We start from the raw sequence: 16,637 nt of genomic DNA, 5'->3' as shown, positions 1-16,637 counted from the left end.
AGTAGCAAGAATCCTTTGAGGGAGAATGTGCTCATAAAACATTCAGCATTATTTTATAGACGTAAGAGGTTCGATTTCTGTTTGGATTTTTTAATATTATAAGAGAATTCTGACTTTGAAGATGCTGTTGCAAACTTGACTTTAAAAGGCATATATAACATCTCCTCTGTCCTCTTCTGCCATCTATATTCTTTTTTTTTTCTTTTTTAATACTTTCCCATTTTACTTTCTTTAACAAACTGTATTGAACGCCAAGGTTATAATCCAGACTTATGGCCATTCATATTGCATTATCTGAGGCTCCCAACTGAATAGCCTGGCATTTTATGTGAAGATCATGTTTTATTCTATATGTAATTCCTAAAAGCTTTTCAAAAAACATGAATAATTGACTGTGAGCGTCTCTGGGTTTTCTCTGTATGAGGTGAGATACATTTTCTACTAAGCAAAAACCATAATAAACTCAGGTTTAAGATTACTCATGTAAGGATAGCTCTATAGGAACAGCAACAACATTCCTACTTTGACAGTATGATATTTTTCAAATACCACAGTTTCTGTTTTTATTATTTAATAAGACTCGTAAAAGAGTGACCTAGTAGATACGTTGAAGAGGCAAACACCTCATTTATGATGTTGAAAGCCTAATGTGAAACTGCATTTCACACAGATCAGATTTATTGTTAGTAAGTATCTGCGGTATTTTGCTTTCAGTCACCATTTCCTTATATTAGATTTAAAACAGTGGAAGGGAGAATCAACCATCTTATCATTAGTGTTCAAGATTCACTGCTGAGATTCACAAAAAAGACTGTATTTCAAGATTGTTTTTACAGTGACTCCTATCAACCCTATTTTTTTTTCCTATCATATCATTTCTTTGTTCTCAAATTTTATGGAGGAAAAAGAAATAAAGAAAAGAAAGGGAAAAAGAGAAATTAGATAAAGATGCTCCATAGCATTTGGTCTGCAATTTCTGATTATTGAAGGATGAAATAGCATAATGTGATTTTTGTTCTGTGTCCTTAGATTGTTTGGCCTGTATCTCATTCCCGAAGGGATGAGTGCAAGTGGGCTGGAAAAGATATTCTGGTAAGTACAAATATTTTTAGCATTTTTTTTTATAAAACATTTTAAAATGTTTTATTATGCCTCTTTGTGTTAATTCTTTAAAAAAATGTTTCCTCTTCTGTAAGGCCACTTATCTGATCATAATATTTGACTTGAGTCATCTCAGCCTTTTATTGTTATTCTGAATAATGAATCTTTACATTTATAACCAGAGTTTTAAATCCCATAAATGGAAATTATGCAAATGAAATAAAAATTATTTACCCCACCCAAAACCCCAAATCAATTTATCTTCTCAAGAAAGAGGAAGGAAGAAAGTCATTGGAATGAGAACTATTACCTCTTGCATAATTCTTTTGATCTCAGACATTCAAAATTTTGAGGTATCTTTGCACATTTACACTGTGATAGTAGGTGTAATTTTCCATGCATTTTCCCGTATTCAAGTGTATATCTTAGTCACTGTATTTATGAAGAAGGAGATATATTGCCGGTAGACCCCAAATAATAGTCATTCCACACTGCTAATGACTTATCAATCTGCTATTGGAGAAGGACCTGGGAGTGCTGGTGGATGACAAGTTGACCATGAGCCAGCAATGTGCCCTTGTGGCCAAGAAGGCCAGTGGTCTCCTGGGGTGCATTAGGAAGAGTGTTGCCAGCAGGTCGAGGGAGGTGATCCTGCCCCTCTGCTCAGCCCTGGAGAGGCCTCATCTCGAGTGCTGTGTCCAGTTCTGGGCTCCCAAGGACAAGAGAGACATGGAGCTACTGGAGAGAGTCCAGCATAGGGCTACGAAGATGATCAGAGGGCTGGAGCACCTGCCCTGTGAGGAACGGCTGCGAGAGCTGGGCCTGTTTAGCCTGGGGAAGAGAAGACTGAGGGGGGGATCTGATCAACGTGTACAAGTACCTGAAGGGAGGGTGTCAGGGGGACGTGGACAAACTCTTTTCAGTTGTCCCGTGGGACAGGACAAGAGGCAATGGGCAGAAAGTGAAGCACGGGAAGTTCCACCTGACCGTGAGGGGGAATTTCTTCCCTGTGAGGGTGACGGAGCCCTGGCAGAGGTTGCCCAGAGAGGTTGTGGAGTCTCCTTCTCTGGAGATCTTCAAGGCCTGCCTGGATGCAACCCTGTCTACCATGCTCTAGGTGACCCTGCTGAGCAGGGATGTTGGACTAGATGATCTGCAGAGGTCCCTGCCAACCTTACTGATTCTATGACTGCTGTGATTCTATGATCTTCAGTGTAAGAACAGCCTGGGAAATGGGAGGCAAGAGCCCAAGAAGGAAAGAAGGGAGAAAATACACACATGCAATAAGCCAAACAAGTACTTGCATAGAGGAGCCAAAAGAGAAATTCTTGTGATTGCCAAGGTATAACTGAAAGTGGAGCTTGGCCCCATGTGTAAATGCTATTGGCCTGATTTTCAGAGATGATTCTGTAAAATATTCATAATGTCAACCATTTGCCTCTAGAGAGCTCCATTTGAATAATTTCCTAGGTCATAATAAAAATAGATTCATTGGTCTTTACCTAGGCCATAGAGGACGGTTGTCTTCCCAGCTGGGAACAGTAGAGGTAGATTAAGTGAAAACTAAGAGATACAGGCTGAGCTATATATGTGAAGGACCAGATAAAGTATTTGACTTTGGCTAGAGCTGTCTCATTAAATTGCAGTAATATGGTTAAATTAATCCTTCTTCATGTTCACAAATAATTTTCAGGAGTATATTACAAGGTGAGGATTAGAATATCTAATTTTCAAGGTTAAAAAAAAAGAAAGTAAGGCTAGTGTTAAATGTCTGAACAAATTAACTAACCTTACTGGCTGATCTTATATTTTTTGTAATATTACATTAAGTAGCTTTTTTTACAGTCTGAGTTGAAACCTAGAAAACTAATAGGAGATACAGCACTGAAATTGAAAGTATACTCTTTTATTTTTTTAATACTTATTTTTATAAATTCAGAAATGAAGAGTATGTTTCATGCAATTGAGTAGACTGATTCCAATCTGTTCATAATAAATGGAGATATTTTATTACTCTGGAGTGATCTGGAAAGTTCCAGTCTGTGTCCTCTGACTGCTGTAAGTGAGAGGACTGTATGTGCTGTAACAAATTCATATACTTGTAATGTTCTGCTTCTTCTGACATCAGGGCTGTTACGCCTGCTGATCACACGGGAAAAGTGAATGCAATGCCGTGCTCCAGCGCTAGGTACGGTCCTGGAGCATTAGCTGCCTGCTGGGACCGCAGGACATGAGAACAGGAGCACAGCGTCAGGACAGAGTGCAGCCCAAGCTGCGGTAGCAGTAGTACAACAAAATATTTCTAATACTGGATATTTTGATTTGGAAAACATTTTTTGGATATATGAGTCATTGAGTTTTCTTTTTTCTTTTTCTTTTTTTTTTTTTGTAGTTGTTGTTCTAAGTTTTAAGATTTCTCTACAGGTGTAGATGAGAAATAAAGAAAATATAGGTCATATTTAATGTGGGTCAGTTTGGTAGGCAAGCTAGAAAGCTGGAATATACATCTCAGTGTGTTTAGGGTATCATCTTTAAATATCTATAGCTACCTGTTCTTGTCATGAAACAATGCATTAAAGACAAAGTATTAAATACAGCTTTCCTAGCTATAATTACAGATAAAGATTACAGGCTATTTAAGAAAGTTAGTATACTTCCTTCATTTATTCCTTAAAGCCATTGACAGTACCTTGGGAGTGTGAAATATAAAGGCCATAAAAATAATTCAACAGCCTCTCATTAGAGAGAACAAGGGAAATAGAGGACAAATAAAGTGGCTTATAAAACAAGCTTGATTTAATAGTGCTTTCGGCATGTACTGCTGCTAAGGTATTAGGTATTCTTCATTTGTGATAGTTCAAAACTTTTATTAAATGATAGTCTGTACCTTTATATTGGGGTCTTTTTTAAACTCTCTTAATTATTGATCTCCAGGGGAAGCCAGTGCTGAAAATGCAAGTCCCCACTAATAGGCCAGGTGCGCTGCAGCAGCTGCAGCGCGCGCATGACCCTGCCTCTGCCCCACCGCTAACCTCAGACACGGCCGGAGAGATTTCCTCTCGTAATTATAAAAGGTAATTTACTGCAGCCTTTCCTGCTGCAGAGGGATTCCTTAAACTGACGCCGTCAGTCATGCCAGCCCCGGCGGAGCAGCTCGGCGGAGCTCCCTGCGGTTCACGCAGGGTTTCGAGGAGGGCAGCCAACTTAACATACCCTCGCTCTAATGACTTCTCTTCGCTCCTTGAGCAGTCATTTTCATTTCTGACTTTCTTCCCAGTGCTTAGTATATGTTAATTATTTAAGCTTTGCTCGCTGCATAGGTAGATAAACCTTTTAAAGTATGCTTGGCATCTCTTTTTTGGGTACGAGGAGGAGAAGAGAAGCTGAGTGGCTTACCCATGCCATGCAATACTTACAGCAGGACTTCTCTGGCAAGAGTGAGCTGCTACACTTCCCCACGAAACAGATTCTTTTTTTGTTTTTTCCAATAAAATCATAATTACTGCCCCATGCAAGTACTTAGTATTACATTTCCATATCCTCAGTATGCAGCATGACAAGTAGCAATCTTATTAGTGAAAAATTAACGACTACTAATAAAGGATAAGGCATTTGCTTATGTAATTCAACTAAATGAGGATTTCTTGTTAGTTTGGACCTCAGTCGTAAATAGGCTTTCTTATTTGATCAGTTCTGCGTGCTATATGTTCTGTGAACCTGCCTCGTGATTGCTGACCAGACGTTGGTAATGACCAAAGACGGCAGTGCTGCTGCAGAATACTTCTGGATTTTTGTACTGAACCTTGCAGTGTAGACATACTCACAGTTATATCCTTCACTAGTGAGCGTTAGTATTTTGGTTTTTAAGATCTTGCAGGCACCTGGCACCCAGCAGTAACACATGGCAACCTCCATATTACATATGGGTTAAATAATAGGCAACTGTGAAAAAAATACAGCTACAGTTGCCTGACATTCCAGGGGTATCATAAACTGAGCAAGTAAAGCTTGAATGATTTGTAAAAGGTTACCAGAAACCCTAGTTATTTCTGCAGGTAGGAGAGGCAAATGAGTTTGCTGACTGGAAAGCTCATCTAGTCCTTAAACTATTAATTTACTGAAGTTTTGAAAGTTTTGGCCACGTTCTGTTGTATTATCTGTTGGCTACTGTATCTAGTTGATATATTTCTGCACCAAATTTGACTGAGGCACCATGACAGTAGTTCATGTGGTACACAGTTAATCAGAGAAATCCCTATTAAAGGATATGATGGCGCGTCCATGACTTGAGGGCTTTGAAGATATTTTTCTGAATGGCATCCTATGATGTTATTTTCAAGTGTGATTTGAATATCTAATTTATTTAGCCACTTTCAAAGATTAGCTCAGATTAAACTGTTGAAATGTTCCTTTTGGGCCTTGACATCTGTAAGTCTTTAAAATTCCAATACTTACTTTAACAAAGTCACACAGGATGGGCTATGTGAGGACAAATAGACTTGCACAAGCTTTGGGTGCTGTGTGAACTCAGCTCATCTCTGGATTTTTCTAGTGGGAGTTAAGTGTTGGTATACAACTGGGTACAATAAAGAGTAGGCAAGCTTTTCCATACGCTCCCTAACATGAACAAATAGATCCATAAACATATTTTCATGTCATTCCACTTACTAGCTAAATGATTGGTAGTAATGTGGAATCAGCTCAAGTAGAAAACTTTTCCCATTTGAAAAGAAACAACAGAACCTTTACACTGTACATAATACAGGCATATTCAGTATATTCTTCTTTATACGTAAATGTGGCCTCACTTAATCTTTGAGCTTATGGCTTAAGTGGATAGAATCTCAGGTCTCTAATTTAGTTCATAATCTCATTTCTTAAAAATAATAGTTAATTTAAGTCAAAATGTTTGTATATCCTCTCAGTTTTGGCTTCCCTTAAAGTTTTCCAGCTTCCCCCCTAAATCGTAGCAGCATTATCAACTCCAAAGATTTCTATAGCCCTCAGTCTGGAGTGATTGTAGATTGTTATGATTGCAAAAAATAAAAAGCAGTGCATAACTTACCAAAACGTACCTCAGCCATATCTGGTGCTACTCTGTAAAAATGAAGTTGGAAATGAGCACTATTGCCTTTAGCTCATTTTACTACTGTTGTTGCCTTAGGAAAAATAGAGGCACAAAGTAAAAGTAATTTTTTTTTCATGTATTATTGTAAGCAAAGATCTGAAGAGAGAATCTGAAAATTAAATATATAATGCCAGTTGGCTGTAGAAAACCTGCTCCTAAATCTGATCGGGCATAGTTGAAATTATCTCTGACCCCTTGTATGTGCCAAAGAGAAGTTCATCCTTTTCTTTCATACATCTCCCTTTGGGGGACATCTACAGCCAGATTTTCAGTTTCACTATCATGATCCGTCACCACCATCACCATCTCCTTTTGGTCTCCTTTTGTCTCCATCAGAACACTGAAATCCTTTGAGATTTTGCCCAAATTTCTCAGTCTAGCTTGGGGAAAGGAAAAGGTGCATGTCCTCTGGAAACAGGAAGGAGTAAAGTGAGCAAGAAGTCCAAAGCAATGGACCTGAAGTGAGGACAGGGACAGAATTTATTCTCAGTGTTACCCTGCAGCAAGGAGAATTGTGCCTTCTGAGCTGTTTGTGCACAAATAGTGCCGCTGCTTATTCTTTTCAACTGTATTACTTGTCCTGGTTAGCAATCCTGGAAGAAACTATTTACAGCTTGGGGTCTACTCAGTCTTTACCGCTGTGATTTTTATCGTGGACATGCTTTACTCCCAAGGCATTGCTTTCCACCTGGGAGAGAGGCCAGGGTGGGTCGGTTGGTCAGTAGTGTGCGGCTTTAGTGTTACTACTGTGTAAAACGGCTTCGTATAGAGTCCACACAAAATAGAAAGGTAGGCTGGGGTGGAGGGGAGGAGCCCAAACTTACAACTCCATCGCTTAGGAGAGGTGAGCTCAGCATGGTGAAAAGGAGTATAATACACTAGAGTCTTTCAAAGTCCCGTGGAGCTGTCTAACGGCATTTTTTCCCCCCAGGAAATTCTGGCTAAGCCAGCTCTAGTCCGCAGCACACTCTGTAACATAAAGCCTCATTTATGTCTCATCATTAGTTAGTATGGAAGTTGATACTACAGCTTGTATTCATTTAGGCACTTGCATGTATTGCCTTATGTTAACAGACTAAGGCAAACCATTTACTGTAACTTGTGCACACGTAGCTGGTGCACTTGCACAGAAGAAGGATTAAGTTAGCGACTGTAGCATGAATTTTCAAAAGTTCATGTTTTACCCATGTATGTATCGTGGGAATCACTTAAGTCTTTAAGTAGGGTGAACAAATTGATATAGAACAAGGAAAAAGCTAATTTTCCAATTTTCTGGCTTATTTTTCTATTTGTAGGTGTGACTATAGAGATTTGCCTCTGAGAGAAAGCTAATATTCATCAGATTTAATGCAGTCTTCTGCAGTCTTGCAGAAATGATTTTTTTTTGTTGTTTTGAACTATAAAGGCACACAGAGCTAGTAAAGGGAAAGTAAAGGAAAAAAGAACAAATATTTCCTCCCCAAATTACTTTTTTAACATTTTTATCAATAGACGTTCCTTGTGAACCCAGTTTGGCCTTGACAAAGAAATGAAAATTATTTTTATTTACTGCTATGTTATCAATCACTATTCTAAAATGACTTTGGGTAATTCCTTGTCATGATTTATTACATTACAAGATGGACAGAGTAAATTTATTCTTTATATGTTTCTTTCCAGAGCAACACATTAACTAGATAACTGGTAAAAGTGATAGATATGCATAGTCCCTGTTTTCTGTCAAGGCTTTAGTGCTCAAGTAGTCAGAGAAAAAGCTTTTCTCTCAGTGCCATTCACATTCTTTTTTTTCTTCTTCTTCTTTTTTTTCTGATTTTGCCTCAGATTCTTTCTATCTTAGCAGAAAGACTTTTTTTTACTTCGTTTTAATGAAAGGAAGGCTGGCTGAAAATTTAAGAATAGGTGTACTGTCAAAGACTACATATCACAGAGATTATATATTTGAGATGTGCTCATTATTTCCCTATTGAACTAGTTTACAACAAATTGTCTATCTGTAGTCTTGCTACTTACATACTGTACTGTACATATACTAGCCATAAGTCCACTAAATTCCTTCCTGCTGCACATAAACCTATTATTATCTGTTTTCTTCTGGAATGAATAAAAGAATTAAATAGTAGTTAAAGAAAAAGTTCTTAAAATAACTGAGAAAATTATATGTAATTATTTCCTATGTCAAAGCTAATGCTTTGTTCAGTTTCCACATCTTCACATTCTTTAAAAATCTTTTCACTGTAGAGAAAATTTTGTATTCTAAAGATGCCGACAGAAGAAAATTAAGAACAGCAAATAAAGAGATAACCTATACCTTTCTCTCTTTTTTTCTTTTCCTAGTAGAACAATATGATCTGTTTTGGAACAAATCATCTATTGCTTCCTTTTTCCCTTGAATAATTCTGTCCTGATTAATATCTTACGAAACTTCAGGTTACCATATATGCATCATGAATCTCCCTCTCCCTCCACCAAAATCACTTAGTTAATTCTTCTTTCAACAATTTACCTTTTGTGCCAAATTCTTATTAAGTGGAAACTTTAAGCTTCTGTCACTTCAAGTTTCTCAGTTCACCTCTCTATGGTCTCACAATAAATTGATGTCCATTCCCTAACTTCAAGTTTCCCACCTTATGGAACGTGTAATTTAATGGTCTTCATAGTGTCTTTATTTACACGTGCACATATTGCTAAGTGGCTGTCCCTTATAGATACAACGCTCTTTTGCTTCCTTTCAATCCTTCATGCATTGCCATCCACTATTAGGAAGGAAGTTGACAGTATATTTATCTTGGGTGACTGTGGGTGGCAGTCATTACAGGATGTGCCTGATGCTGAATAAAGGCGAGCTGGCTGATACAAAGTCTAAGAAGTGCTTTATGTGCGTATAACAGGCTTGACAGCCTGTTTGTCTCATATACCCCACCCAGCTAGCAGGTGTTGAGCCCGTTTGGAAAGGTGGGGTGCAATCTGATTACTCCGTGAAACAGGTGATTTGTTCCCACACCCAGATAGAAGAGATAGACGATAAGAGAGAGACTCTTTAGATCTAGACTGTGGTCGCACCTTAAATTGCTGCTGGGCTTGGTGAGACTGCTTGGGCTGAAACTAGGCAGTATTGTTATTTCTTTGCTAATAAAGCCAGGCCCAAAATGTGGGACAGTTTCATCCTACAGAGTAAAAACAATTGTGTTTTAATGTTTTGATCAGAAAAGTTATGGCTTCTTGATCATCTCAATGCTTCCTGAGTTTTGAGTTATTCTTGAAATACTCTTCTGCTCTTTCATTCAATTCTGTGCAATAGGCAATACATAGTACTGAAAAGCATAACAATTTAAAAGAAAAGAAGCTTGCTCACACCCACAGAAAGATTCAATATGTAGCACTGTGTTACGGCTGCAAAATCCTGCAAACTCACTTGTTTGTTGGACTGCATCCACAAAGAGCTTTGGTTTGTCTTGTTAACTATACGTTAACCAGATGTACAAAAATATGAGAGGGTCATTAAAGCAGGTATTTAGTGCTGCAGCCTTTTCTTGGCATCCCTCTGGTTGTTCACAGGTCCAAAACAATTATTAGCTGCATCCGCTGAATGAAGATTTACAGACTTGAAACATGGCTCATAATTTTAACATATCAAATGCAGAACAATTTGGAGAAACTTCTTAAGATCTTAGGCAATCACTAAGTCCAACGGTTAGAGCTGATGTCAAAGTCCGCAGATTCAAAGGCCTGTTTCGCTGATACGGACAGTTATTAGGGTCAAAGGAGGCATCTTTAAAGCATGCCTTCTAGTGACTTCTTCTAATGGCTTCTAGCTTAAGACTGCTTTTAAGAAGGACTCTATGGGGGTGTCCTGTACCTCTATGTTTCACTTTATTGGCAAACTCTGGGTCAAAGGACCAAATACCAGTATTGGCTGCCAGATGTGTAGAAAATAGGCAGGCAGGTAGGCAGGCAGGGTTTTTTGTATTCCACTCTTACTAGCACAACATAAGGACCAAGGGAGCTTTCCATCTGCTGCACAAGTGTACTGATGGTAAAACTATTTACTAACATGGCATACAGCTTTGTGACTTGAAAAAATTAGGTTAGATCTTTTCTTTTTTTCCCTCGGTGGCTTTTTTTTTTTTTTTTAATTATGGGCTTTGTTAGTTGGCTTCTTTTTTCTTTGCTTGACGTTTTAAATTCATGCAGACATCCTGCAACTTGCATAAATGATACATTTTCAATATTCTCATGAAGTCTTGTCATATCAAGAAAATCAGACAGATAACAGGCCTAATGTAATTGGGAAGATAAGTGAAACTACAGTAAGCTATACTAAGCAACTAAGAATATCTTATCAACCTCTACACCCTCATCATCAGCTTCAGTCTGAAATTTCTTAGGGCACAGCTTAACAGCAGAGGAAAATCTAAATATGTGAATCTAAATCAAGGGTTCTTCTATAATGTCCACAGTGGTCACCAGGCCTAATAGTGTCATTCCTGACATCTCAAGATGGGTTGAGTCATCCAGATCAGGATCCAATACAAGGGCCACTGGATCTCAGAATCTGTCAGCTTTTTCAAAGCTCTGAAGTAGAGAGGGCCTTCAAAAGTTTTATTTCAGTTCACAAAATAACATAGATTTACAAGATAGACTAGATATTTTGTTTACTTAGACATATTCTAAATTTCTACTGGATTTTTTTTTTTTTTTTTTGGTAGTGCAGTACCAAAATACAGACTTTAACTGATGTGGGTGTAATCCTTGAGAGCTAAATGAATAGAAATCCATTTCTGTAGTACAGAGAGTACTTCAGCTGCTGAGTTAACTTCACTCAGCACTACCAGCTCACTCTTTTTCAGATGATAGGACCATAAAACTTCACTCTTACCGATCGTACAGTACGCTAATGATAAAACAGGGAAGCGAATGAAGCTATTGATCCAAACCGAGGGACTTAAAGAGAGAAGTGTGCAGTGGTAAACCACAGGCTGCAGATGTTTTTGTGCCAGCTGTGTGCAATGCTGGCCTCCCTCGCTCTAAAATTCCCCGTGTAAGTCGAGCTGGAAGGTTATCTCATCGAGTACAAGTGCCAGGCGTGATTTCCTCACCCCTTAGAGCCTGTGTAAAGCTCCTTGTACTGGCAGATTTTCCTGTTAATGCCTATGCAGCACTTAGTATAATAACTTCACAGCAGTGTTAGCAACCAGCGTACTCCAATAAAATGAAATAATAATACTTTTTTTAAAAAAGAAAAAAGCCGTTGCGTTTTACCAGGCCTGGAACCATTTGCTTTGTTCCCTGCTTATTCTGCATCTGTTTAAGCAGACTGTACTTTTTGACCAAGATTTTTAAGTGACAAAACACTTAACATAAGTTAAACACAAAGAGAGAAACATTAATAATTCTTAAATAATTTTACTGCATTTGGAGGGAATGAGAACAAGGACGTTCAAAAGATTTGCACACATGTGGCAAGAGCTGTTAAAGCATATGCAGTAGAGAGCTCTCCCTAAAGAGGACTTCCTTGCACGTGCTTACTGACATGCAAAAATGTTTGCAGGATCTATCTGAGAATCTGTCATCTGTGTACAAGGCAATCACACATATATTTATTGCAGTAACACTCCAGAAATATTTTCCTCGAAACATTGCTGCTGCCTGCTGAAAAAGATATCTAGCCCATACAGACTGAACTGATTGCCCCTGGCAATAGCAAAAGAAAGAAGTGAGAAAGCTCCTTGATAAGTCGGGAACATCTTTCAGCAGTGTGATAAATTTGAATGACAGCAGTACTATCAGGGATTACTTATTCTCCATGGATATCCCTGACCTCGCCACTCGAGAATTCAACTAATTGGACAGAAGAAGAAGAAGAAGGAAAAAAAGTAAACTTACTAATTAAACTCATGCATGGGATCCATCCACTTTGATTTGAAAGACAAAACACATATTTGTTTTGTTTATCCAGCTGTTGGACGATAGCTTTAAATCCCCTTGTCCATCCAGTTTAGACAAAACCTTCTGATATTTTAATCACTTGGCTAAGTGGGAGGGTTGAAATAAAGGAAGAATGTATTTCAGAGTCAGATCCTTATCGAGAGTAAATCAGCAGAAGCCTGTTGAAGCTAATGATACTGTAACGGATTACTTAGCCTTCTCCTTATTACCCTGCATAATCTGGCCATCCTCATTTGTGCTAATATCTGAGAAGCAGTTATGGATATCTATGCTGTTCTCCCCTCCCCCCCCCCAAAAAAAAAAAAGAAAAAAGAAAAAACTTGGTGCCACAGGGACTTACCCTTTAACTTCCACTTAAAAAGATGTCATTAAGAACGCTTTGCTCTGTCAGTAATCCAGATCGAAGGATGTGAGATCTGGGCTTCTGTAGGAGAGATAATTATTGGAAACTCATAAAAAACACCTAAATTCTGTTTTAATTTTCATACGCAGAGCAGATGTTTTGACAGATGGATGGACTTTATTTTTGTAACTGTCCAGGAAAAGTCTGCATAACACAGCCTAATCAGTGTTACATATCTGTAGTGTTTGTTTTTCAATCTTTCTGCATTTGGCTCCTATGCTTTTGATTGCAGACATTTTCTTTGTAATTTATTTTTTCAGGCTAATCTCTCTCTGCATAAGCCCTTCTATCAATTTGATGCATGAATACTGGGAACCTCTTAAAAAATAAATGCATATGTTTGGTTAGTAAGTCAGACATATTGATCTTTATATGGTGGGAGCCCTGCTGGAAAGCTTTATTAACGCTTTAGCTTCTATTCAAGGCAGACACTTATTATATAATAGTTGGAATTAAAATTTAAAGTTAAGATCTGTGTAAAGACCCACTGGGCATATGTGACTTTAATTCACACTCTGCATTTAGATGTCTAATAACTTCTCAACTTGTACTGAGAATAGGAGTTTAGTACAGTAGTATTTGTCTGTAGTGAGGTTAATGCTTTGCCTGCAGTGTCTTAATGTGATGCAAATGGTGTTATCTTTTTTAATTTCAATGAGCTGTCAGCATCTGCAGCTGAGGATCTGAACTTCATAGCTTCCATCAAGCTTCCAGGAAGCAGAACAGGGCTCATCACATACACACCTACAAGTATATTTAAAGTTAAAACTTTCTGCTTATTCAAAACTTTCTTCTTACCCCAAAAGAAGCTTCTGGGGCAATATTTCTTCTACAAAGCCCAATTAATTTTCAATTCCTGTACGCAAGATAGGTTGTCTTCAGCTGAAAGTCCTCCTGCCTCATATGCCAACTCAGCCCAGAATGACTTATAATATGTGCGTGGCTTTACTGGGAAGTATGGGTGCAAATTCATTTGAGCGCAGAAACAAACTGAACTGTGCCCAGCAGTCGGGTGCGTGCTTTAACCACGGCGTTACAGCGTGGCCGGGCGGGCGGAGGAGCCCTTCCCTTGGCTGTCCTCTGAGTGCTGGCAATCACGCCTTCGCGGAGCTGCGTACAAGACCAGCTGCAGAAGTTAGACTGCAAGAATTTAGAGAAGCAGCGGTTCAGAGTTCTCCTGGTTAGGACAGAGAGAGCGAGAGCGACGCCTCACAGGTGATCTCTGGCATGGTGTGCGTAGGGGCTTAGCTGCTCAGATTTGAGCACTGAGCTGCTTCTGCACAAGGGCTTCAGCTCTTGGAGAAACCTTATACCACTTACTGAAATATAAATGAAGATTAATCTTCTCCAGGGCTAGGCAAGAGAAATGAATGGGGGTTCTGAGGCCTGCAGTTACTCCCACGTTATATACCTAATTTTGTCTTTGAATCTCTACCTCAGTCATTCTGTGCCGTATGCAGTCATTGACATTTTCTGCTGTATGTGTGTATGTATAAACTCATGCTTTAGGGCATAAATCAGTGTTCAGCTTTTCTACGTACAAGAAAATTTTCCTGATTTTTCAAACTGCACACTGTGAAAAATAGGATTATTAGTTGGAAGAATTCACAATGACTCACTATAGTGATTCCAGTCCTCCTCTTCTTTAAGATATATTTTCATAACATACATGGTTATACTTTCTTGCCTGTGGAGAACTTTGCAAAACTTACATTCATTTTCATTCACATTATTAGACTAGAAGTACTTTGAACTCCAATTCTATACTACTTTCACATATTAAAAAAAAAGAAAAAAAAAAGAAAAAAACAAACAAGAAGATCTCTACCTGGAAAATAACTTTAAAAAAACCCAATTTTATTCCTTCAGCTCTTTTACTTTATAAGAACAATATTTAAAGGCTCTGAACATGTCCAGAATATGTTCTTTTTTAACAACTTGCTGTTCCTAGGGAAGTGAAAATGGATGCAAAGGTACCATGGAGCTGAAGCAGTGCTTAAAAATTCCTGACAGTTTGTTCATCACAGTTTCGAGCCCTTGGTTGCATCGTGTTCTGTGGATATTTCCTGCTGTCTGCTGTATTTTACTGAGATGCTGCATTTCTTGTATTGCCTCATTCTGCTGGCATAGACCTTTGCGTTAGCAATAGGGTGCTGGTCCAAGGGCATGGCAACGGGAGGTCCCCACCAAGGGGGAGCAGCCCAGTTAGAGGCAGAGGACTTCTCCCTGGCCTCCTGCCAAGGGCTGGGGTGGTTGCCCTCCGGTCGAGGTGACGTAGTCACCAGTGTCAAGAGCAGGAGAGCTGGGCACCAAGTTGTGCAACTGGAGGTGCCTGAGTGTCGGGGAAATTAGCCTTGTAGCGAGGTCGGGAACGGGAAAGCGTGGAACCGAGAAGGTGAGGAGGTTATCCAAGGCACACGTAGCGAATGACTGCGAGAGCCCAGTTGCATGAGTGCACAGATGCTTTCCCTGATAATAATATCTGCTTTAGCATTAATGTATACTGAGATTCAGAGTGAACTGTTCAAAGTAGTTAAAACTCACATTTTATAGTTATGGGGGGCTTTTTCTTCCTCAGGCCACATAAGCTAGGAAAACCTAATATATCTCATCATGGAGCAGACCTTTGCTGAGCCCAGAATATCCCTCGCAAATGCTCAGGCTCGATGACGTTTCCGCACATCGCAGGATATCGGTGCAGCGGTACTGAGGCCCGATTAAAGGGAAGGATCTGACTGCCCGGCAAGTGCACTCGGTGACAGTATTGCTGCTGTTCCGTGAGCGTAGCGCTGTCTCGGAGGCAGGGCAGGAACGTCACTTTGAACTTCCTGAGTTGACAAGGGCTTAAATCAGAACTGTAACTTTACTTTGATGTCATTTATTGTGGCTTAATACCCCTTTCTATTTATTTTTTTACAATCATGTAAAATATATAAAGAAACTTAATCTGTTTGGGAGGTGTATGAGAATTTACTGAATAGACCTTAATGGCTCCTTTATGCAGCTATAAAACACAGAGAAGCTATATTAGCAGTTTTAGCTGGACCAGGAACGTTAAACTTTATATAAATTATATGTTATTGTCAGAGGTTTATTACTGTAAGTATTTACCTCTCTCATTGTTTAACTAGGTTGTGTATTTCTCAGACATCTATGCTAAGAATCTGTTGTGCAAGGAATTAAGGAGAATTTAAAAACAGAGAAGAATGAGGCAAATTTGCTTTTGCGTATATAATATAAATATAGAGTAACTGTACTGGTTTTGACATGGTTACACTGCAATAAATCCTGACTAGCTGAAGGAGAAATATGGCTATGAAAGAGATACATTTTTTTCCTCCTATCTGCCACAGGCTAATCTGGAATAATACAGTTGAAGCTGATGAATTTTTTATATATTTCCATAGAAACTAAAGAAGAGTTTGCCCCTAAATTAAAGAGGGTTCTCTGTCTCACCTTTAACATATTAATATCTAATATCTTCTTGCTGTATCTTACAGATAAGCAGTCAAACAATATTTAGAGTGTGAATATAGAGTCAGGTACCTTATTTCTGTAAATCTGAATAGTTCCACTGGAATCAGGATAAACTTATTTTAGCTCTTCAGCCCATTTTCCCCCATAAATTTGAAAAGTATGTGTCACTCAGAAGTGAGAAAATTCTGAATTCTTTGAATATTGATCAAATCTTTGGTCAGCTTTAAACCACGTAGAGTCAAAGTAAGATGTTCTGCCTGAAACATAGAGTACCAAAGAGTTTAAGAAAGGATCTATTTCAAATTTATTCACTTTCAATATTATATGAATTTATGGTAGTTGTTCGTTTTTACTCTCCAAGGTACTGAGTTCATAACACACTTTCATAAAATTTTTCCATATTTCTTTCTTTAAAAAGCAAAGAACAACAGTATTAAGAACAATATATAAACATAGGGTATAATTTTGGTGATTTACTCCACGTATTTGTTTGTTTGATACTCTACCACTGTGGCATTGGAAGGCTGTCTGTGAATGAGGGTAATGGATGTAATATATGTGTAGGAGGAAGAATAGATATGC

At 38.6% G+C, this 16,637-nt stretch overlaps 1 protein-coding gene across 2 annotated transcripts in view; it reads left to right on the top strand.

The window, feature by feature from the left end:
- The window catches only part of SEMA3A (semaphorin 3A), a 170,463-nt gene that overhangs the window by 51,403 nt on the left and 102,423 nt on the right, over window positions 1-16,637 (top strand). For both annotated transcript variants that reach the window (XM_085298929.1, XM_085298938.1), the window contains exon 4: window positions 1,030-1,092. In XM_085298929.1, coding sequence (XP_085155055.1) covers window positions 1,030-1,092 — 63 coding nt within the window. The remainder of the gene's footprint in view (window positions 1-1,029; window positions 1,093-16,637) is intronic.

This window comes from Rhea americana, unplaced genomic scaffold, assembly GCF_003343005.1.
Source record: "Rhea americana isolate MKP2758 unplaced genomic scaffold, rheAme1 scaffold_1, whole genome shotgun sequence".
Classification (NCBI taxonomy): domain Eukaryota; kingdom Metazoa; phylum Chordata; class Aves; order Rheiformes; family Rheidae; genus Rhea; species Rhea americana.
This window is presented reverse-complemented; position numbering and strand designations above follow the sequence as displayed.